This window comes from Suricata suricatta, chromosome 10 (assembly GCF_006229205.1).
Source record: "Suricata suricatta isolate VVHF042 chromosome 10, meerkat_22Aug2017_6uvM2_HiC, whole genome shotgun sequence".
Lineage (NCBI taxonomy): Eukaryota > Metazoa > Chordata > Mammalia > Carnivora > Herpestidae > Suricata > Suricata suricatta.
This window is the reverse complement of record NC_043709.1, coordinates 107,486,267-107,509,698: the sequence shown is the minus strand read 5'-3', so window position 1 is coordinate 107,509,698 and position 23,432 is coordinate 107,486,267. Positions and strand designations below refer to the sequence as shown.

The 23,432-nt window shown below is 46.6% G+C and overlaps 1 protein-coding gene across 3 annotated transcripts in view; it reads right to left on the bottom strand.

The window, feature by feature from the left end:
• Nucleotides 1-23,432, bottom strand: part of JCAD (junctional cadherin 5 associated) — a 78,923-nt gene that overhangs the window by 14,216 nt on the left and 41,275 nt on the right. The window contains exons 1-2 of one of the 3 annotated variants that reach the window (XM_029954802.1): nucleotides 23,382-23,432; nucleotides 11,311-11,649 (exon numbers count right to left, since the gene is read on the bottom strand). In XM_029954802.1, coding sequence (XP_029810662.1) covers nucleotides 11,311-11,591 — 281 coding nt within the window. In that variant the 5' untranslated portion in view covers nucleotides 11,592-11,649; nucleotides 23,382-23,432. Of the gene's footprint in view, nucleotides 1-11,310; nucleotides 11,650-23,151; nucleotides 23,241-23,381 lie in introns of those variants that run through there. The other 2 variants (XM_029954805.1, XM_029954804.1) reach the window with 2 other exon arrangements.

Here is a 23,432-nt window from a genome sequence, read left to right as displayed (position 1 = left end):
CCGTCACCGTGGCCCTCCGTGAGAATCCCCTGCCCCCACCCTGGTGAGCCATGAATCCGCCCTCCCGAGCTCTGGAGGCCACAGGCCCCTCCCTCACAAACCCCTCCGTGACTGCCCATCCAACACGGGTGTCCTGAGAAACACTAGGAGATGAACCACTTAAAGGTCCTCCACGTGCCTGATACAGGGGCTTAGACTCCACGCAAAGTCCAAGGGCAAGACTTAAAAACTGCAACTTAATAAGAAGTGACAGTTGTCACAGTCCAATTAAGAGAGAGTAAAACAAATCCTTGATGTATGTGGCTGATGTGTTGCATCAGAATCTCCTCTCCTGCCTCTATTTTCCAGTGAGGGGGTTTTAATACTGCGGGGCTTTAATGGCTTGAATCAGCACCGTTCATACGTAGTCCTTACAGCCCCATAAACATTTTGCTGGGGCACCGACTTTATGGGAAAAACCAGTGTCACTTTTGCTCCTTTTCTCAATGGATATTATGGTTTCTCGGCAAACGTGTGGCATGCTTCAGTGCCAAGAGGCAGCTGGACTCCCAAGGTGCTATTTGTCTACATGTGTGCCATAAGCACAATCAGAAGACAAATAAAAAATGACATAAATAAAGCAAGAATACAGTCAGACCCTAACTACCTACACAAGTAATGCAGTCTGTTTTCTTCTCTACCCACCCAAAATGGGTACACTATACTACCTTAACTTCCATTAAAACTGCCCTAAATAACCCAAATGGCTAACAATTCTGGATTACACTTTTTTCTATTTGTACAATACACTGAAACCCCAATTTAAGGTAAACACAGGTCATCTGGGAAATCTTAAATAATCTATTTTTTAACTGTTTTTTAATGTTTATTTTTGAGAGAGAGAGAGAGAGAGAGAGAGAGAGAGAGAGAGTGTGCGAGTAAGCATGCATAGGGGAGGGGCAGAGAGAGAGGAAGACACAGAATTCGAAGCAGGCTCCAGGCTCTGGGCTGTCAGCACAGAGCCCAATGTGGGGCTCAAACTCATAGACTATGAGATCATGACTTGAGCTGAAGTTGGACATATAACCAACTGAGCCACCCAAGCAACCCTTAAATAATCTATTTTAAAATTAAACCATGGGACATAGAAAATGCTAAAGACCTTATTTAACAAACATCTATCTGTATCCAGTGTAAGCCTGACTCTGACAAGCACGAGTGGACCCCACATGGTGACAGCTTTGTAAATTTCTCGCTCAGACAAGTTATCAAGCATGGACATCTACTGGTCTCTACATGTGATGTCCATTCCCTGCTGGATTGGGTGTTCCCTCACATGGCTTCAAGGCCAAGAATATGTTTTCTAATACCTTTGAGGAAGTAAGATGAGATCAAATTTTTCTTTTTAAAAAAATGAGACCTAATAATTTACATCTTACAAAAGTTAACAATGGGACGTTTTACAAAAACATGCTGAACACATTAATACAGGGTGGGAAAAAGATAAGAAAAACAAAGAGGAATGTGAGAGCTCAAATAAATGGTGTGGACAAGTTCAACAAGACAAGCAGGGTCTCTATCCAGAGCCCCTGGGAAAACAGGACCGAGGCGAGACAGAAGTTATACTTGCTAACAGCTCCATGACTTATCACAGAGAAGAGACATGATATCAACAAAACAACTGATAAAAAACTATTTGGCAAATATCTGAAATGTGAACATGTGAAAAACAACATGCCTAAAGGGAAACAGGCAAATCCATTCACTGAATATATAAAAGCTAACGATGGAAAAACTCCTATTAATGCACTCATGACTCCTTTGCAACCACAACAGAAAATACCATCCTTCTTTTAAAAAAAGTAAAAGCCTACATAGAATGGCAATATTTGACATGCCTTTTTTTAAGTTTCTTTATTCATTTTGAGAGAGAGAGAGGGAGGGAAAGCACAGGCACAAGTGGGAGAGAAAGGCAGGGAGAGAAGAAGAGAGAGAATCCCAAGCAGGCGCCATGCTGCCAGCACAGAGCCTGATGCGGAGCTCGAACTCACGAGCCATGGGATCATGACCTGAGCCAAAACCAACAGTTGGACGATTAAGCAACTGAACCACCCAGGCGCCCCTTTGCCATGACTTTTAACTATGGCTTCACACATTCCAGGATTACCTTCTCAGTGGACTCCATTGTCCTTAGATGTACTAACTTGTTTTCATCCAGGCACACTACAACCTAGCCCTGTGTTAGTACTGGTGGGCATGGAAGAGACGGCCTTCTTCCTCCATGAATAAAATCCTGAATCTGGTTCCCCATGAGCAGTCCCCAAAGCCTGGCCAACTGTAATTCCCTGTGGAGGCCTCATGGCGGGGGAGGGGGGTCCACCAAAGTGGTCTCCAGGTCCAGTGATTTTTTCCCGTGAGCAAGCCCGCTGGCCTAGCAGATGCCAGTGCTGCTGATCACCTTCCCACCCCGGTGGGCATATCCTGGACCAGGGGACAGCTGTAGCACTTTGCCAATGCTACTCCTTCAAAAGCCACTCCCCAGCCTAGATGCACAGTCTGAGCATAAAAGGTGGAACAGGTCATTTAAAGAGCCTCATACTCCTCAAGGGAGAAGCTCTTTGCTTCTAGATTGGCCGAGGGGTTGGGGTATCTCTTCAGAGTGACTCATACTCACCAGCCCCAGTGTGAGAGGTCTGACATGTTTCTGTGAAAGGGTCAGCCATCTACTGCTACAGAATTTGCTCTTAATGGCTCTCTGGGCCCGGAAGCCTACAATTTTATTTTTCAGTGTGCCTTGGTATATTCAATATACTATACTGGGTAAGTAACCCTCTGACACAGGGTAATAAAAAGGTAATTTTGGAAAGGGGATATAGGAGATCAAGAGAAGATTAAGCCTAACATATGGAGGTTAGCATAAAGATCAGTTAGAAAAGACAAGGGTGCTCTGGAAACATTATGGATGAAGATCACTATTTGACAAAACCTCAGTTTGAACAAGAATTGTAAGCTGCATTTACTGCCAATTCCTAATCACCTTCTGATGAATGTCTCAGCTTCTGAAGACGGGGCTTAGAGCAGAGGGGAAAGAGATGGTCAGGCAGGAGGGAACCCAGTGAACCCGTGCCCACTCCCCTGCACTGGGAGGGCTACTCTGAGTCAACAGGGCTGATGGGAGCGTTGGTGCCTTTGGACTTCTCAATACACCAATGGGGAGAGCGTGGCAAGCCGCCAGGGAGCATGATTCCCCCGCCTGGACTCTGGCTTTCCAATCAGAGCCTTCCGCAAGATACTCCGCTTTTCTTTGCCTCTCATTCTTCCTTTATACTCAAGGGACGGGAGTAGTTCCTTCCTTTTTGAGTTTGTTGGGAGGGCTTAATGAGATAATACATTTAAACTGTTTAGCAGAGTGTCTAACACACAATAAGCCCTTGTTTTTTTTTAAACAATCACTACTATTATTAACCCAATTAAAATAAATTCTCAGCAGAGTAGATAATTCTGAAATTCTTTTCCTCACATCAAGGAAGGAGGTAAGGGGCACAAAGGAAAGAGAGAAGAACTGAGTGTTTGTCTTATGTGATGATTATTTTAGGTCTGTATTGTCTTTTTCGAAGTTGTAATCAATGGGCCTTCACAATAACAGGAAATAATGATATGGCTGACTGTCATAACAAGACTCTGCCCCTCCGGTGATGGCTGGTCTCTAAGGAAGAAGCTACACCCGTTTCCACAATGATGATGTAGAACAAAACCAATATTTAGTTTATTGCAACAAAGCAGGAAGAACAAGCTCTGGTCCACTTTTTTGCACATCACTCCAATAGGTGAGGCAGACTGTGTCAGTATTTTCCTATTCAAACAGGGATATACTTTTCCCAAGTTAGGATCTCTTCACTAGTGTAATCCATACACTGCCACCATCCACAATGAAACAAAACCACCCTGAGTCCCTCACTGTCCTTTCCTGAGTCTGTCCACACCCCATGCTCATGTGGATATCTATGGAGGACACTCTGTGCCTCTGAAGTGAAGCTTAGGGCAGTGAAGAACGAGGGAGACAGCCACCAAGGAGGTAAACCAGACCCAGAAGGGGCTAGAAGGAACCAGTCTGCTCTCTGTGTAGACAGACAAGGACGCGGATGGAACACTCATGTATGTCAGGCACCTGTCAATACCTCAGCTAGACCCTGGTCTAAGCTCTCTGCTCTTTGGCAAGAACTCAGAGGTATCATTTCTGAAACAAAGTGACCTGGAACTGAAGACCCACTCAGCGCTTTTTCTGGACCTAGGTTTCATCTCCTTACCACCCAGAGCCTCTTGTTTGGGCATGCCCTGGCTTGCTTACAAACCCAACTGTCTAGGTGAAGAAGAAACACAACTCACAATTCTCCTCAACAAAGGCCCAACTACCAAGACAAATGAATCATGCTCCCTGGCGGCTTGCCACGCTCTCCCCATTGGTGTATTGAGAAGTCCAAAGGCACCAACGCTCCCATCAGCCCTGTTGACTCAGAGTAGCCCTCCCGGTGCAGGGGAGTGGGCACGGGTTCACTGGGTTCCCTCCTGCCTGACCATCTCTTTCCCCTCTGCTCTAAGCCCCGTCTTCAGAAGCTGAGACATTCATCAGAAGGTGATTAGGAATTGAGAGAATCCCAAGCAGGCGCCATGCTGCCAGCACAGAGCCTGATGCGGAGCTCGAACTCACGAGCTTCTGGCTGTCCTTCTGGAGCCTTCCCATTCATTCTAGAGGCACCTTGTCATCCTCACCTCTACTTTTGCTCAAGTTTCATGTTCCAAGGATCCAACCTGCTTCTTGTTGGGAAGAACTGGGGAGAGTAAAGCATGCTGAGAGTGTGTAAAGGAGAGGGGACCGGCTCCAGGCACTTCTGGAAGGTTTCACTGCTTAACAATTTTAGAACAAAGCAACCAGAAGAAGGGTTTGTTCTCACAAAGACAAGGGGAAAAATCAGAGGTCTGCCTCTTCACGCGTGTTTGTGAGCTCACCCACTCAAACAGTGCGTACTTTTCTCTGTGAAGAGGTCAAAATAACACCACCTAATAATTAGGATGTGAAGCAAGCAGCTAAAAGACAAATAATGTTTGTGGAAATGTAATTTTGTAAAGAAAAAGAGAGACGTAGAAGCAGATGTTAAACTTGAAGCCTTCCTTCTTGGGAAACCATCATAAGCAGGATATGATCTGAGAGCAGCTTAGAAAGCCTCTGAAAAGTGACTGTTTACCTATCCAGTAGCACCATCTAGAAGGGACACTTGCTAATCAAATATAAACCTCCCGAGACGAGGCCCCTGGCAGCCACATCAGAGGCTCTTCTAGATTGCTCTGTCTCCACAGAGTTTTAACTGCCGCTGATGACAAGAGAGAATTATAAGTTATTCTCAGGCTAACTAACAAACATCTTTACCAGAATTCCTGGGGCCAAGCAGAGAACAACCTATTATGGCATGACTTTCAGATCCAAACTTCTGTTCTGTTAAGTTATTTTACAGCTTCCTCTGATTATAGTCTCTCAGAGGAAACACAGTAAGGAAACCGTGAATGGCTGATAACAGTCTTTTACATATTTTAAAAGTAGCTAAGTATTCTTCAGTTATGGCTACTTACATTTTAAGCACACAGTTTCCTCCATGTATGGATAATAGCTAGCTTTTCTCCCATGCCCACTTCCTCCGTTCTCTCCTTAATCTTGGCAGGTGTGTACGTGTGCGTGTGCACTCATGTCATGTGCTGGCAAGCGAGCCTCCAAACAATGCAGTAGGTGTGTAAACAGCTAAAGTTGGCGCAAATTAAGAATATTTCTCTTGATAATCTCTTAACACATATGTAAACATACGCCTTCAGAAGCATCCTTTCCATGTTGCCAGAGGGGGGACAGAGATGCCACATATGATGCACTCAAGAAGTCTGTTCTTGGTTAGATGGCAAAAATTAGCATATAATAAAAATCTGGTGCCAAATCATTTGATAAATGGAATGCTGGCTCTCTGCAGTGTTAGGACACTCATGGTTTTCCAGCTATGAGCCTGCAGTGACATCTGACATGGCCTGTGAGGTTTCTCCTGTACCACTCGAGTGACTTCCGTGCAAAGCCTACAGTGGGCTCCATCATCACAATCTGCCAATTGAGACCATTTAGGAATGGCTTACATCACTGAAGAAGCTCTCTGGAGTACCTGACCTGAGGAGGAAATGCCAGGTATCTGAATGGCCTGTGAAGAGAGAACTGTTTCGGGGTACACGGTCAGCCCTCACCTCCCGCATCTGCAGCCCCTTCATCGAGGGCAGGTTAAGGTCAGACATCACATCTGCTCCTCCCCTCCTCCCCGTCCACTCTACTTCCCTGATCCAGTCCCTGCTCCCTGTCCCCACTGACGGGATAGGGCTGAGATGTGTTAACCAAGGCCAAGGCCCAACTGCTGATTTCTTCTCTCGAAAATATAAGAGACACAGGTGGTGGTTGGTCACCAGGGGCTTCTAGAGCTAAACCATCACAAGGCAAGAGTGGAACAAAAGTCACTGAACCAGAGTTACTGGGAAGTAGGGACTGTCCATGACAGGAAGAGGCTGGTCTGCCAAGCAGGGAGCAGAAGCGCAGGGAGATGCAGAGACAGGCCCCAGGTGGGACAGAGCGTAGAGGTGCCCACCCCACCAGGGGGAACAACTCACAACGTGGAGAGAAGTCAACCGACTGCCAGCCTTGGCTCCTAGCTTTCTCATTCCCATGTCAGCAAGGCCCAGCCAGTCTCCATGTCCTCCCTGCGAATGGCCCCCAGCCTCCCTAAGGCAGCCTCACGACAACTTGCCCTCCTCACTCAAGTGGGCTAGTTTCCTGCACCTGTAGAATCTACCAAGGAGGGAAACTTTACCCCTGAGGCTGTTCAGTCTAGTGGGAGTTCAGCCTGGCTGAGTCTGTGACTGGCATTTCCTCTCCCTGCCTCCCTGTGCATCCCCCAGGAGTTGGCCTGTGTGGACAGAAGAGTCAAGACCGCTACCTCAGTGGCCTGGCAGGGAAAGCCAGCACCCCTCCCTGTCATGGGGGAACCTTCCCACCCTGGCCTCACACAGGTCCTCCTGCTGGAGAAACCTCCTCCGTTTCCCATCCCACTTTATCCCAATGTTCCGAAATCCTCAGCACTTCCACAACTGCCTTGGCAGAGAAAGCACTAGGTTTCATCCAGTTTGTTAAAAGAAGTTTTTTTGAGTGTTCAATAAGTGCAAAATTCCTAAATAGGAGTTAGCAAAACCAGAGATGAATTAGAACCGGGGTCAACTTTCCGAAAGCGGGCAATCCAGAGGACCAGGGGACAGTGCTGGAGGAGCACCCGGGTGCCAGCCATTCCCACCGGGGTAGCTGAAGAAGCCATGGAACCATCGAACTGATGGCTGGGGCTTCCGGGGGAGGCAGAGGGGGAGGGCTCTGGCTGCTTCCAGGCAGGGCTTAGGGCTCGGGAGGGAGCACGCTGCAGCCTCGCACAGCCGGCACCCTGGCAGAGCGAGAGGGCCGAGGACAGGCAGGTGGGGCGTGGAGACGGAGGCCTGCAGGGCCCAAACACACCTGGGGGTTGATGTTGCAGGCGAAGGGGGCCATGGAAGGGGCCGAGGGTCCACTTTGGGTAATTTCAAAGCTCACACCAGCCCTGACACGCCCAATGCAACACACGGCATGTAGCTTTGGAACAGAGGTGCTTTCTCCTCACTAATTCAGATCCATGCCTAGCAGCAGGAAGTGACTCTTGGTCCTGTCTCCACCACCCGAGTACAAGAGCTTCTCAGCAAGCCCACAGCTCCTTCAGCTCCTCATTCTCTTCCCGTGTCGGGAGCTCAGTATTACTTGATGCGGTAACTGCGCAAGCTCAAAGCACAGCCCTCCTCAGCTAAGTTGGGAAACATGCATCTGGCATGTTTGGAAACCTAGTCAAGGCTCCATATTTGTGGGCTTATTTTTCTTAATTTTACTGGATATAACCAGCCCTTACATAAGAAACTCTGTTGTAAGCTGATGCTAATTAGTGAGGGAAAGGAAGACACGCTATCATTCTCACAAGTCAGTCTTGATATTCAAGCCACACCCCAGATGACGGACAATACCGCCCTCAACAACACACACAGAGAAGCTGCCTTGTGCACATGTATCTAATCTAGGTACAACAGGATGCATCCCTGAGGCAGCTCCCCAGACAGGAAAGGGACACAGCTGTGCCCTGAGAGCCACTGCACATCCCCGTGTGCCGTAGGGAGGGCAGAGGATGAGGAAGTGAGAGAGGACAATCTACCGTAGGGCAGCCATGGAAGGAGCTCAGAGAACCGAATGCCCCTCTCAAACCAGGCCAGGCCCCACACGGGGAGAGCTGACCCAGGCCCGACACTGCTATGGAGCAGCAGACCCTGGCCTGCCTGGCAGCCCAGAGCCCAGGACCCAAGCCAGACTTCTCTCCACTGCGGCTCACAGCACCGACTGGCCCTTAGAGTCCCCGACAATCTCTGGGCTTTGTGTCCTTTGGTTTTAAGATAATGACTGCGAACGCGCTGTCCTAACAGAATAAAACAAACCAACCTTCTTTTGGCCCCTGTGGCCTTTGAAACCACTTTGACCACTGCTTTCTCTGGGAAGTCCACGAGGCCCTGAGGACAGGTCTGGGGCTGGGGGTGGGGGGAACACTCTCTAAGGCAAACCTCAATTCTCCCAAGAAACTGCAAGAAGAGGGTGCTCTCATGATGCCTCCCAGTTTCCCAGTGGCACTAATGGCATGGAGGTAGGGGTCCTACCTGTCCCTCCTGGGCCCCACCCCCACCCCTCCAGACCTGGAGCCCAGCCCAGCAGTGTCACTGAGTGGGAAAGGCATGCAGCAGGACCACAGCTGCACTGGTCGGGAGCCTGGAAGCTAGGATTTGGCAGAGTACCATTTACTCATCCAGATTCAGAATTCACAGAAGCCAAAGTGTTGTCGGGTTTTCTTTTTCTTGAGTTTTCAGGCTTTAGCTATTAGCACCTATTTATTTCCTCTCAAGGCATGGCTTTTCTCCTGAAAACTCATTCTCCTGCATACCTTTCTGTTTGCTTTTTAGTTTGCCTCCTGTTTTCAGTTCTCTGTAAGCTACTGAAGAAAGAAAACATATTTTCAATTCAACCCAGGAAAACTTGAGCTAGTCTCTGAGGCCTTTGGAACTGGCATGGATTTTTGTGAACACGTGTGCATACTCTCTTTTTACCCTACAAGGCCACCTTCAATCTGAAAGCTATGATACATCTCTTAAGTTAATCAGCCAGCCTCAGAACTGGGGGGAGACGGCCAGATCTCCCAAGAACTCGGTCGTCTATATGAAGACATCCCAGTGCTACTCAGAGCCACTGAACTGAGCACTTTACTCCTGACAGAAAGAAAGACTGCCTACAGATCCGATTATGCCTACCTACCTAGAGGCTGGGCTGAGAGAGCCTGTGGCCCCCCCAAAACCTGTTAGCACAAAGGGGCTAGAAAGTCCTGAGCAAGTTGTAGATGAGGGTGGGAGCCACATGGCCCACACAGAATTCTAGAAGGGATTTGACTGCCCCCCACTGTGGGACCCAACTCTGATCTCTGTTCCAAATTTGGATAATTTCAAAGCTCACACCAGCCCTGACATGCCCAGTGCAACACACTGCATGTAGCTTTGGAAGAGAGGTGAGATTGAGGAAGACCCCACACGGCCTACAAGGCCAATTTCTAGGGATTCCACTGTCCCAGCCTTTACCTCATTACAAACTGAGCCTTCTGCTGCTCAACAGTTGTTACAATGGTGGAAAAAAGAACTGAATCCATGAGCACATATTAAACACACTGTGTACCCAGCACCATAACAAACTCTGTAGGAAATACACACAAGGGGCAGACAAGGTACAGCCTCGGGGCCCTGAAATCCAAGGTGGCAGGTACAGATATACTGAGCACAGAGCTAGAAGCAACAGAGGCAGGACAAAGTCCAGCACAAGTTTGTGTAGTGGTAATTAAGGCTGCCCTAATTCTCAGCCAACTCATCCGAAAGCAGCCTCTTCCAAAAATCCGGGACAGGCGTGTTTTCAGGGAACATGGCCAAAAAGGGACTTAGGCCCAAGACAGTAGTGGACACAAGTGTGAGTCTAAAGGGCAAGGTTAAATAAAAGCAGTTCTAAGTCCCTTTCCATTGTGCGTGTCCTCCAGAACCTGGCTGCTAACCTTTGTCCCGGGGCCAGAGAAATGGTTCTGATGGGCGACGTAAGCCTGCTTTCACTACACGGTGCATACAGAAGGCAATCGCCTGATAACCATGGTGCTGAATGCTCTAAATTTTAAGAATGGACCCTCTCCTTTCCTCACCAGAAAGCTGTCAACCAACATGTATGATTCTTTCTGGGAAAAAGTGAGTTTTCACCACGAAAGCCTGCTGCATTCCCTTTAGACTCAATTCACTCCCCCTTTAGTCTGCTTGCTTGCTTGTTTGTTGATGGGCCTCTGCCTCCATTGGTTTCTTTGGCCCCTTTCTTGTCGGTTACATACAATTACATAATCTGGTCTCCAGAGGCAGAGCCCCCTCCCCAGGCTGAGCCTGATCCTAATGCAGCCCTGAAGACAAACACACTTTTATGAAGTGATGACAAGGGTTTCCTCTAGGTGGAAACTGTGTGGATAGGGGTTACAGGACTCCCCTCTCATGCTGGCTCTGTGGCGAGCTGCCCAAATTCCCTCATTTTACCCCCGCCCCCCCGCCGCTCCCCCAGCCAGCCCGCTCTCTTTTTTGTTGTAGGAAAACACCCACAGATTGCAGCTGCACTCAGATGGGATACCCACATTAGGGCCAGTGTGTGCAACGGAAAGACGGGTTGGAAGCCAATGAAACTACACAAATACACAAGAAGAAAGGTTTTCTTCTTCACAAACGGAGGGGGATATATACCTCTTTCAGCTCTGTAATGTGTGCAATATTGAAACGTATTAATGAATAAGAAAGCCTAATGTAGTAGGAATGTGTGCCTTTGACACAACTAGCTTTTACAGAGTTTTTAAGCAATTCCTAGCTAAGACAATCTGAGGAGACTATAAGGGAAAATAGACGGTGGGTATTAAAATGCCGTGTGTCTCCCAGGACAGAGTCATCATCTACTGACCATGGTTTCTCAGAGGCCTCCCATGGCCAGGCCCTGTGCTCAATGCCGCAGGGACAGCCCAAATACCCCATGGAACCAAGTGTTCCTGTCTCTCACCCTCTCCCCACCTTTCTCTGAAGGATGGGACTTGCACACCTGCTGCCAAACCCCAAGACAAAAGAAAACGGTGGGTCCTTGTGGAAGCTTACCCCGCCGCATGAGCTCTAGGAGCAGACGTGCTCTGGGGCTCCCCGTGGGCTCTTGGTAGGCGGTGGCTGTCTTCCGGGGCGCTCACGTGGCCCTTCCCCGGGGACGGCTTACTGTAGAGGGGGGCCGCGGGGCCATCATCGCACCCATTCAGCAGGCCCTGGCCAGCTCTCGCTCTGGGCCTGGCTGGCCGGCGGCCCTCGCGGTCACCGTCCGGTGGCGCCGGGATGCCTCTGGACAGCTTGTATCCATGAGAAATCAGGAGGTCCTCTACGCTGTACATAATGCGCTGGCTTCATCGGAGCTCGGCTGCCAGGACCGTGGCGTTGGTTGGACCCACCCTGTAGGGACAACAGACAGGCTTGTGAGGAGTGCCGCATTCTCGCTGGAGCCGCACCTGACACCCCCTCCTCCCCCGCGACCCTGGCGAATCACGCAGCACGGTGCCCGCGGAAGGCGAAGGAATCAGGATCGCTCCCCCTGAAATTATGCTCCATCGTACTCAATGGCTCAATGGCAAGGGTGGACGTGGCATGGGCTCTGCAGGATGAGGTGGGAAATCTGGGGACCCCACCCCATGCCGGCTGCCTCTTGTAGAAGAGTCTGGAATAGCATTTAAGCAATGAACTGATTAACAGTGTCCACCATTCCCTCGCCCTGGGCATCCGAAAACACAACAGAGAGGACAAAGTAAATACAGACGCAGAAGCTGCAATTACTACATCGAATTTCTAAAAAGAGAAACTGCCAGTGTCCGGCTTTATCTTATTATACTTGTCATCTTGTAGCCATACCTTGTGCTCTCAAAGGGCAGAGCGGGATCTTTAATCAGTGCAGTCCTGTGATCCACCCTGGTACTCTGGGTGGCGGCCACACCAGACCACTGCAAACAGAGCCGAAGTCTCTAGGCTCGTAGTGAGAGACCATGTGCCAAGCTGACCAAGCACCTGCACCCGGCACACTACACAGTCCCCAACTTCTCCCTTCCAATGTGACATTTAGAAAAATTTTTTTATGTTTATTTATTTTTGAGAGAGAGAGAGAGAGAGACAGATCGTGAGCAGGGGGGTAGTAGAGAGAGAGGGAGACATAGAATCCCAAGCAGGCCCCAGGCTCCAAGCTGTCACAGGGCTCAAACCCACGAACCATGAGATCATGACCTGAGCTGAATCCAGATGCTTAACCGACTGAGCCACCCAGGTGCCCCCAACATGAAATTTCTAAGATTCAGATTTCTTGCCAGCAAACCTTGGGGCAGCTCTTCCACCTGGAAGCCACAGCCAAATCCCACCAAGGATGATGAATTCAACTTGGACAACCTCCCCTAGTCAACCAGCCCAGAACAGCAGGACCACCGAGGGATAGCAGGAACCTACCTGAGAGCACAGGTGTAAAAATAGGTGGGGCTGCTGTGTTTATTTTTACCAAGGGAATCATCTTCTTTCCCATGTCTTCCGGTTAGTGGGGAGCAGCCCTGCTCCCTGGAGGCTGGGCCGCGGGCCGGGACTGGGAGCACGTAAAGGCCAGGCCTGGAAGGCTAGGCCAGCGCCAGCCCCACTTCACTGGTAGACGGAAACGGCACCGTGGCAGCCCCCGTGAACAATGGCCAGGAAATGCCTGCCGGCCTGCATGCAGGTGAAAGGGAGACACATGTGCTTCCTGTTGGGGGGAATTCTAACTGGGGCCCATCCCACAGTTCTGCTGACTGGGCGCGTCCTTGCTCTTCACCACATGCTACACCATGGTGGCAGAAAAGTCCCAGCTGTCAGCGCAGAGAGCATCGAACGTGGGAAGTCAATGATTTCCCATGAGGCACCGACATTTTCTGGAAGGCTGACAAGCCCTGGCAGTTACTGTGGCGGTAGCAAAGTCTCCATGGCACTTCTGCCACTCCTGATGCTCCTGCTCTATGTCTCGCAGGGTGTGTTCCACTCGGGTTGTTAACATAGCAATGGAAGGACCAGAGAGGCGAGCATCTGTTCTTGGATTCCACTGTAAGTCACTGGACTAAAGTCACAGGGGAAAGTGATCCCACTGCAAACACAGGGCTACAAGAACACGGAGGCAAGGCCATGAGGGCAGGGTCCCTGTTTTGCTAGGTGCTATACCTCCAGCATCTAGCACATAGTCTCCTCTCAATAAATAACTGTTCAATGAATGCATGAATACGAGAAAGGGACATTTAAGCTGGGTTTTGAAGAATGATTGGGAGTTCACTAGATAAACTACATGTGCGTATGAGAGAGGGTATTGGTATATAAAACAGATCTGGGGTACAATGTTCTCAGAGGTAAAGAAATGACAGAGCAACAAAATCTTGGCAGGGAGGGTCCCCACACTGACCAGCTTGAGGTCGCACAGCCAGTTGGCACCACAGTTAACACTGGAATTTAGGCCTTTTAATTTTAATTTATTTTTGAGAGACAGAGAGAGAGCATGAATGGAGGGAGGAGCAGAGAGGAAGGGAGTTACAGAATCTGAAGCAGGCTCCAGGCTCTGAGATGGCAGCATAGAGCCCAACATAGGGCTCGAACCCATAGACCATGAGATCGTGACCTGAGCCAAAGTCGGACACTTAACCGACTGAGCCACCCAGGTGCCCCTGGAATTAGGTCTTATTGCACTCCGTTTCTCTCTCTTACTATGTCAGGCTCTTTGAAAGTAAAGTGTACTGTACTCCAAGTGGCCATGCAAGACACAGGAGGGCGGGCAGTGTCCACCACACAGCCAACGGCGCTGCAGTCCACTGCCAGAGCACAAGAAGAGGGGGCCCTCACCAAACATGCATGCGGGCCATCTTCCTACTGGGGGAGGAGTTGGTCTGGTTGGTCTGGTATTACGGTCATGTCTGCATGGTAATTCTGTTGAGCAAACTCTCAAGTGGCATGAAACCCCAGGCAAAGCTATAAACATCTTTCCAAAAAAATCCAAAATATAAGAGCCATAACTTGAACTTAGAGGTCTAGGGCCAAAAGCATATTGATTATTGGAAACTCCGAATGTGTTTTGCCTCACAGAGGCCAGTAGCCTGTGAGGAGCAGGATTACGAAGTCCACCAGCTTCAGGACACATCATACATCAGTCACAACGGCCACCATTACAGGATGCTGACTTGCTAAGGAGAGAGGCATCCAATGAATCACTGGACAAAAAGCTGTCCTTTTTAGAGTTTCTTTCTGATCTTGAGATCCCAGCATTCTAAATCAACAGTATTTAATTTGGTCACCCACCCACCAGCTCACAGGGTTGCTGTAAATACAAACACACAGCAAAATCTGCCATAAATATAAGTTCTTATGGCATTGGATTTAACAACTTCAAAAGGTATGTGCATGGCTAAAATAACAAAGTATCAGGTGTGATCCTTTTAATCCTAGTGCTAATGCTGATGATACGCAGCCCCAGCTCTGACCTCGGGCATAAGTCACTAACTGCACCAAACTTCAGTTTCCAGCTTTGCAAAATCGCAATGCTACCATCAGCCCATCCCATCAGACTGAGGACCAAATAAGGATATATAAAAGTATAAATCACCACGCAAATATATGATCGTGGATTTATCATGCCACAATGGTTCTAATTTATCTCTGAAGGGTTACTACTTGCCTTATGGGAAGACTTCATTAGTTGTTAATTTCACCATGCAATTTGGACCATTTCCTAATTCCTCTTATATGGCTTGGGATCTAACTTTCGATTTCCAAGGTCAGACCTGCTTCGTATCACCAATGTATTTCATCTTTTGGGAATGGAGACTTCAATCTCCACCCAAGTCACTTAGAATAGTAAGTGGTATTTTGTACAGCCCAAAATATTGAAACACAATTCCTGAGTGCTTCAGACACTGAAGTATAATAATAAGACACATACTTTGTCCTTGAGAATCTTATTAGTCTGCTGTACAGACAGCAGAAAAATAGGCAGAAGGGACCTTAACCTAGTCTCAAGGGGTCAAGGAAGCTTCTGGAAGATTGCTTCTAAGCCAAATAAATCCTCCACCTCAAGGTAGATCTGCACTATAAGATCACTCTGTAAGTATGACTGTCCAGACAGTTCATTTAAGAAATGTTTGCCTTCCCTACTTTAGTTTGTTACCTTGTATCAGATATTCATAGTGGAACTTCTAGGAAGAGTGGTCAGAACAGTGCAGGTGCCTGGATATGATCCCAGGGAAGGAGGGGACTTTTCCGCGCTGGCTGGGCCAGGCCACAAGAGATAAATGAGCCCACTTTAAATATTTTTTTCATTCTGTGAATATCTAAATACCATTCACACAGATGAAACATTTAACATAAGAACACATTCACAGAGAAAGCACACTTTATTTCATATTATGCTCCCAGCAAAATTCCTATGGTAGCTATGAATGTCTCCATTTTGCAGACAAGAACCTTGAGGCTGGACGCCTGAGCTCATGAGTGCAGATCAGAGGTTCAAAGGTCTATCTTGCTTCAAAGCCCTCACTACTATTTTAGGCTTACCCATCTAAATTTCCTTCCTTAATAACAATAGAAGTTTCCTAATTTACCAAATAATGCATAAATATAAACAAGGAAAAATGAAAGACATGGTGACATTAAAGTGCAAAACTATACTTAAAAGAAAAAAAATCTCCTTTATTCTCTTGGATTAGGATGGCTCTTCTACAGGATTCTTTCCTTATACACACCAGAGCACACACACACCATGCACACACACGAATGCACATACATACACACTTGATGCCTCCCTTGACTGCAAGGTTTTGATGGCAGTGCTTGTATTAATTTTAAATGCTCAGTAATAGGAGTCATTCACATATAGATCATGTCATTGCTCTGTGACCTTCAATAGACCTCTTAGGTCATTTTTGGTTTCAGGCTCCTACAGAGCTATCGTGAAACGTGTTGTGTGAACTGGAGAAGCAGACAAACTACAGCTATGGTAAATGGGAAAAGAGTAACTTCCAGAAAACACACACACAAACACATACACACACACACACACACACACACACACACACACACACACCTAAGTTCTAAAAGAAACCTATCAATCTATAAATAGTCACTCTTATGTACAACATTGATAGAATTTGGGCTTCATCTGGGCAGACAACGGGAAACCACAAAAGCCTCTGGGCGAGCAGGAAAAAGTGTGCCTGACCATCAGTCTGGTGGGAAAGCGACAACTAAGGGGTTAGAACACAGACAGACGTGCAGGTGAGCAGTTGTCTCTTCTCTTGTAACGCACAAGGCTAGCAGCCGAGGGGATGGGGGAAAGGAATAATAAGAGTATTTTCAAGAAAACAAGTACAATGTCTTAGACTTGGTGACTAAGTAATGTCATTTCATTTAAGAGAGATGCAGAAATCAGAAATAACTGTTGGTCAGAGAAGATGACAGGTAATTTGATTTTAATTTAGTCAACCTAGACCCATAAATTTTTTTCTTTTCCCCAAATCGTTTTTGAGTGGATTTTCATCAGATTATTTGTCCTGTCCAAAAAGCTGGAATGAGATCACTTAATCTTATTTTGTGGTAGATTTCAAAGCTCAATAAATATTGGTCATTAGCATTTAAGCATAGAGCTGTCCACCCCTTCATTGTAGGGATGCATTTCTGTTTCTCCACATTGTTCAGCATGTATCTGTTGTGTTGATTTGGGCCTGAGACACTGCACAAAAGAAGGAAACCTCCTTGGCCTTCAGTCTTCTTTGGAAATAAAATAAGGTTGAACTAGAGATTCTCCAGGGTCCTTCTAGTTCTAGAAATCTGTCCCTCTTTCTAGCCTGTTCGCCCTTGTGATGAACAGCATACATTTCTAAGTCAGCTAGCCACAATAAAAAGGGTACAGCTTGTAGCCATGACACAGAACAAAGCTAAATAGGTCATGTGAAGATAGAACCTCTGACCTTGGCCCCATTAGCACCCATAGAGGACAACCAAGAGAGCTGAGCTAAATGGTCACACACGAAGAAGAGAAAGAGGAGAGGGTGGGGGCTGAAGCTGTGTAGTATACCATCTAGCAACTCTCCATCCAGGGGTCCCAGAGGGGAGGTGTTGCACACTTATTCCAACTTAGGTTGGTCAGGACACTTGGTTTACACTGAATGTGCTAGGCACTGGGCTGTACTAAAGACCATAAAGACACAAGACCAGCCAACGCCCTCCCTTGCAGATGCAATGGTCTAGGTTGCAGTATGTCGGTTATGGGCTCATCCCCAGGGTAGACATTGGCAAATGGATGTTATTTCATAATAGGTACCATTTCCTCTTCCCTCTACATCTACAAGAATAAAACTAGTTTTTATTCTTATATTTACAGTTATAAGGCTCCCCAAGACAATGAAATAAAACTATTAATAAGCTCATTAGATAAACCCAAACTCTTCTTCCTTTTTGTAAAAATTTGCCTAGAACATGAACTGAAAATAAAGGAAAAAGACAAATACCCAATGTAAAATGTAAAACAAATGATGACTCTCCACAGTAATCAAAGATATGTAAATTAAACCCAAATGCCATTATTCACTGGTCAAATTATCGAAGTTTCCAGAAGGTGGTATTTGTTGGTAAGGGCATGGTAAGCTATAAGGGTTCTCCTATTAGAGCTAATAATCTCATTTCTTGGGATCCATCCTAATGAAATAATCAGATACACCCACAAAGTCTTCTATAAAGAGACTTGCCCAAGTTTTAATTATGATAATAAAAAATTAGACCGAATAAATGTCCATTTAAGATATAGTTAAAAAAAATCCTGATGCATCCACATGATAGACTATAATACATATACTCATGTATAAAATTGTGTTTTCAGATATACAATGGCACAGGGAAAAGCTCATGATACCACATTAAACAGAAAAAATAGGATACAAAACCATACATTCAGTGCAGTAGCAATTTCATACATACACACACACACACACACACACACACACATACATATGGGAGAAAAATCACCAAAAGGAAACATATCAAAATATCAATGTGGTATTATATTCTGGTTTGCTTTTTTTTTAATGTTCTTATTTATACTTTACTGTATTTTATGATGGCCTGTCATGAAATGCATTTGATAGAACCCTATGAAGTAATGCCATTTTGCAGGGAAAAAATGGTCATATATTGGCACTTTCATGAACTTTAACTTGATATGATATCATCAGAAAAAAACGTAGGGGTGCCTGGTTGGCCCAGTCAGTAAAGCATGAGACTCTTGATCTTGGGCTTGTTGAGTTTGAGCGCCTCGTTAGGGGTAGAGTTTACTAGATAGATAGATAGATAGATAGATAGATAGATAGATAGATAGATAAAATAGGTGGATAGATAGAGAAAAGAAAAAAGTTTAAGAACAGTTTCTTAGGTAGGATTAGGAAAATGTATCTTTGAAAATATATTACAAATTTGGAAGACTCGAAAAGAAACACTGAAGAAAAAAATAAATGAACAATAAATTACATAAGGTTCTAAGGGTCTAGTATATAGTACATGTGTCTTATCTGCTACAGAATTTCTTAACCTGTTTCCAGGAAGCCTAAAATTACATGTTTTGCTGATAAAATCTAATACAAGATTACAAAGTGTATTCTAAAGGTCTTGATTAGACATTGTTATTCTTCTAGAAAACCTAACACTTCTCAGTTGTGCTCACTGACATTCCATATTTAAGATGTAATTAGTCCCTCAAGTTGTTGGCAGTTCGCTGTAAATATTTCTTCCACTGACAACTTTTCGGTCTAACGTTATGATTAATATATAACCAAGTACTTTCTTTAAACAAGAGGTAAATAGCTAAGACCTAAAAGCAGGATGAAGCATGTTGCTAACTGACACATAGATATTTACTGCTTTCTATGTATTTTATTATGTACACTAGGACTGCCATTTCTCTTTTCCATCTTAATAATTAAAGAACTCAACAGTGTCAGTATAAGCCCTGGGATGGGAAGTGCTCACACTCTGTTGTTACCACACCACAACAGTGTGATGACCAGCTCTTGCCAGGGCACTCAAGTTGTTAAAATCTTCCACACATCAAAAGCATATTTAATCTGTGAGGTAATAATTTCAGTACAGCAACCATCACTGAGTTAAGTTTCTCTAAGGTGATCAAAAAAAAAAAAAAAGGCGGGGGGAGGTGGGAAAACTTGGGTCTAAGATCAAAAGGAATCCTGGAACGCTAATCTTGCTGGGTTGGGTCAGTGTTAAGGCACTGATTCCAAAACAGAGAGAGATAGAAAGTACCAAATGTTAAGCACTTTATTTTTTTCATAAATATTATTTCTTCTAACTTCTTTTTTTGTCTTTTCCAAGACCTGAGTGAACACACACACACACACACACACACACACACACACACACACTCCTGTCTTTCACCTCTAAATTCTGTCACACAATTATTGCTTTGGTGACCTCACCCTCTTCTTATGAGACCTCCCTACCTCACTAACATTTCTGAAAGATTAGCAGTCATTAAGAAAAGAGGTGAAATTCGATAAGATTTTTTAAATCTTCTGTAATTTCTGGCTATTGGCAAAAATAACTGTAAAACTTACAATAGACTAGAATTAAAGCCCAGTACCAATACGTATGTCAAACTCCACATGTAAAGATTCCTGGAATAGTCTATTAAACTTAGAACACACCAGTTTTCTTTGAAAATATCTTGAGAATAAATGAGCCAAGGTTTTATAATAATATTAAAGTTTAAATCATTTCATATAACTCATAGATTATTTTCTAATTGCAAGAGTCACATAAAGTTATTCTAGAAGTAAACACTGCAAAATTCAGTGTGTAAGAAAAAAGTAAAAGTTCCCAGTAACCCCACTGTGCCAAGAGATAATCACCAACAGTTTGGTTTCTATTTCCCCTCCTATTCTTTGTATACATACAGTTGGCTTTCTCTTTTTCCTTTTTGTTTTTCTTCTTTGAAATATATATTAGTGTCTCTTCATAATAAATTCTTTCATTTACATGCAGAAGAAACAAGCTTATCGATAAGCAATGGAGAGATCCCCAATAAGCAGCAAATTACAAGGATATTTCATGGTCTGATAATTAATCCTTACTCGTTTAGCCTGACTGTTCCCAACTATATTATCTACGGAAAGCTTTTGGAGAATACATGTAAAGGAAATAAAGGTAATCATTCAAATTCTAAACAAGATACCACAAATTTAAATCAAGATAATTGATGCTTCAGTAACAGAACAATTCCTATATTTTTTTAAATGACTTTTAGTGGTTAAAGGATATATCAAAGGATTGGAGACCCCTCTGGGCCTCCCCTGGCCTCTGCTGGCCTTACCAAGTGAGGTCCCTCAGCGTTCCTTAAGTTGGTAAGCTCTTGAAACAAACACAATAGCAAGGTTTTAATGAATGAGCCAACCCTTCCCATCCAAAAGGGGAAAAACAACATCTGCTAAAAAACCAAATAAACGGCAGTAATGGGTTCAGCAATAGACCTACAAGATTTCAGAGGTATGGTCTTTGCTTATCAAAATAAAAACCACAACAGAACAATTGTTTCAATGCAACACTCTGTGTTCTAAACTCTCTCTAGATTAATTAGCGTGAAGTCCCGCCAAGCTCATTAGGAGAGAAATTCTGGACTCCTACAGCAAGATTGGTGTTTACTGGCCTCCCAAACTAGAGGACTCTCCAACAAGGACAAAGAACTTGGCGGAACCACAGACTTCTGGGCTTTCTTTACTGATAGCATTTCTAGTTTATTTTTAAACTGCATTTAAGAAAAATTATAGTCCAAGAATCTTTTCAGATTGGGGGGGGTTAATGAAAAACTGGTCCTTATTTATTCTCCTTGTGTACTTTCAATCTCCAGTTCCATTTTATAGCTACTAAACAATAAGCCATATGCCTCTAGAATCTTCGACGACCCAGATGTTATTAGATAACTCTGATTAGCTTGTCAAGGCCTCCAGAGCATGTGAACACTCGGGCACTTTAAGTTATATTCCAAGGAGGTAGGAAGACAAAAAAAAAAATTTTTTTTTCCTGGCACTGGCTTTCTCCACCGACCCAATCCCCTTAAATCTCTTGGGCCTGCCAAGGGCCTGACCTTCCATTCTCTGGAGCACAGGGTGAAGTTTGCCAGGAGGAAGGCCCAGCAGATTAAGGCCTCTGTTCAACAAATATTTGCTCACCCACTCTTGTGGGAGTGAAACTGTTTGCTACATGCTGCCTGCCCAGAGAGTTAGGGACCTTCAGGATGCCTATTCAGTTGGTGGCTAAGATTTAGACACCTAATATCAAGGTAAATATAAAGTTCAAACCCACACAACATTCTGAGAAACCAAATGAATTTACCAAATTCCCAATTTCACATGAAAACCATCACAACTCCCATAAACAGAATCTGCAGATGATTTCCAAAACACTATACCCGCTTGCCTTGCCAAAGGGTCATAATCCAGTCATCTTAACTCCTAAAACTGCCTGACACAAGGCAGTTTTCCCGAAGTTTTACCTGCATAGCCTGTGACCACTCAGTTTTGAATAGTGAGTCTGCCATTTTTGTCAAGTATTTCTGGCAGCCTGACCCTCCCCCACCATCTTCCAACCCTCACCTCAAATCCCTAGGATGTCTATTCTTTGCAAATCTGAAAAGACAAAAAGCCAGAGAAGGAAGCCTTGAAGATGTAGCACAAAACCCCTTGAAATTGTCTGGTCCACATGACTCCATCCCTCTCCTTAAGACAGGCCAGGCAACTAGACAGAGAGAGGGAGAGGTGAGCATGGGGGTAGAGGGAGGAGATGTGGGGGATGGCAGTGAGTGAGTGAGTGAGTGAGTGTGTGTGTGTGTGTGTGTGTGTGTGTCTGTGTTAGGAGGGGGAAAGGGAGGGTGGTCTGCCTCAGCTAATTCCCCAGTCCTCTGCTCCTAGAGAGCATGGATGAGCAAAGACTAGGGCATGGCCAGGTTGCTCTGGCGAGGAGTTCTCGTTTTAGTTTTATTTTTTCCAGTAGTGAAATCACAGCTTCTTTTTAAAACCCCCAAAGTACCCAAGGGGCTGGGCTGCTACCTTCAGTGACAAGGACCGAGACCGGTGCTGAACCTCACTCATTTTGGTCAGGGCATCTAGGCAAACCCTGGTATTCTAGGGTGAACTGATGGCGATTAGGGGTGGGGGTGTGGGGAGTAACGGTGCTCAGGAGATACAAGTGCGAAGACCCCGGGCGGGCAGGCAGGCTCCAGATCCCATAAACGAGCTGATTAACGAGATTTACAGCACTCTCAGGCGGGGCTCTTTCCTTTCTCCCACCCTTTTTTCTTTCTCTCTCTCTCTCTCTTTTTTTTTTTTTTTTACCCCTTAACCACCAGCAGCCAGGGCGGTGGGGGTGGGGCCCGGCCGCCCCGGGCAGTTGCTGGGAAGCAGCGGCGATTAGCGCCCTAATCCCGGGTCCTGACCCAGCAGAGCGATGGGCGCGTAAGGCCGGCCGGAGACCAGAGAAGGGAGGCAGGGAGCGCCGGGAGCCGCAACGAGCTCTCACCGTCCCGCGGGCAGGTCCGGACTGCCGCGGGGGGGTGAGGGGGGAAGGGGGCACCGTGGGAACCGGGGACCTCGGGGACTGTGAGCAGCGGCTGTCAGTTCCTGGGGTGCTGTCCGCGAAGTCGGGGCGCGCAGGCGAAAGAGCGGGCTGGCTGGAGCCGGGCTGGCGGGGACGCCGAGCGCGGAGGCAGCGACCCCCGCCGTTCCGGGCCCTCCCCGCGAAAGGGGCCAAGCGAGCGCTAACGCCAGCCGCGGCCCTCGGCGCGGGACCCGGGAGTCCCGCACCCGGGCTGCGCACCTGAGGGGCGGGGACGCCCCCTCCCAGCCCAAGCGAGCGCTCTCTCACCCCGAGGCTGCGGGCGTGCGGCCGCGGCGGCCGGACCGGACACCGTGCAGGACGCCCGGGACGGGGGTGCGGACACCCCCAACGCTGGGGGAGGCTCGCACCGTAGCAACGTCCGGGCTGGAGAAGTTGGGGACGAGCGCGGGAGGCTGGGAGCGAGGCCCGCGTAGCGTCGCGGGAAGAGGCCAAACGGGCGGCTTGAGTCAGGAGGGGCGAGAGACACTGGGACTTACCAAGCGGCTCCCTCATGCTGCCCCGCGCCGCCGCCGCCGCTCCGGCCGGCC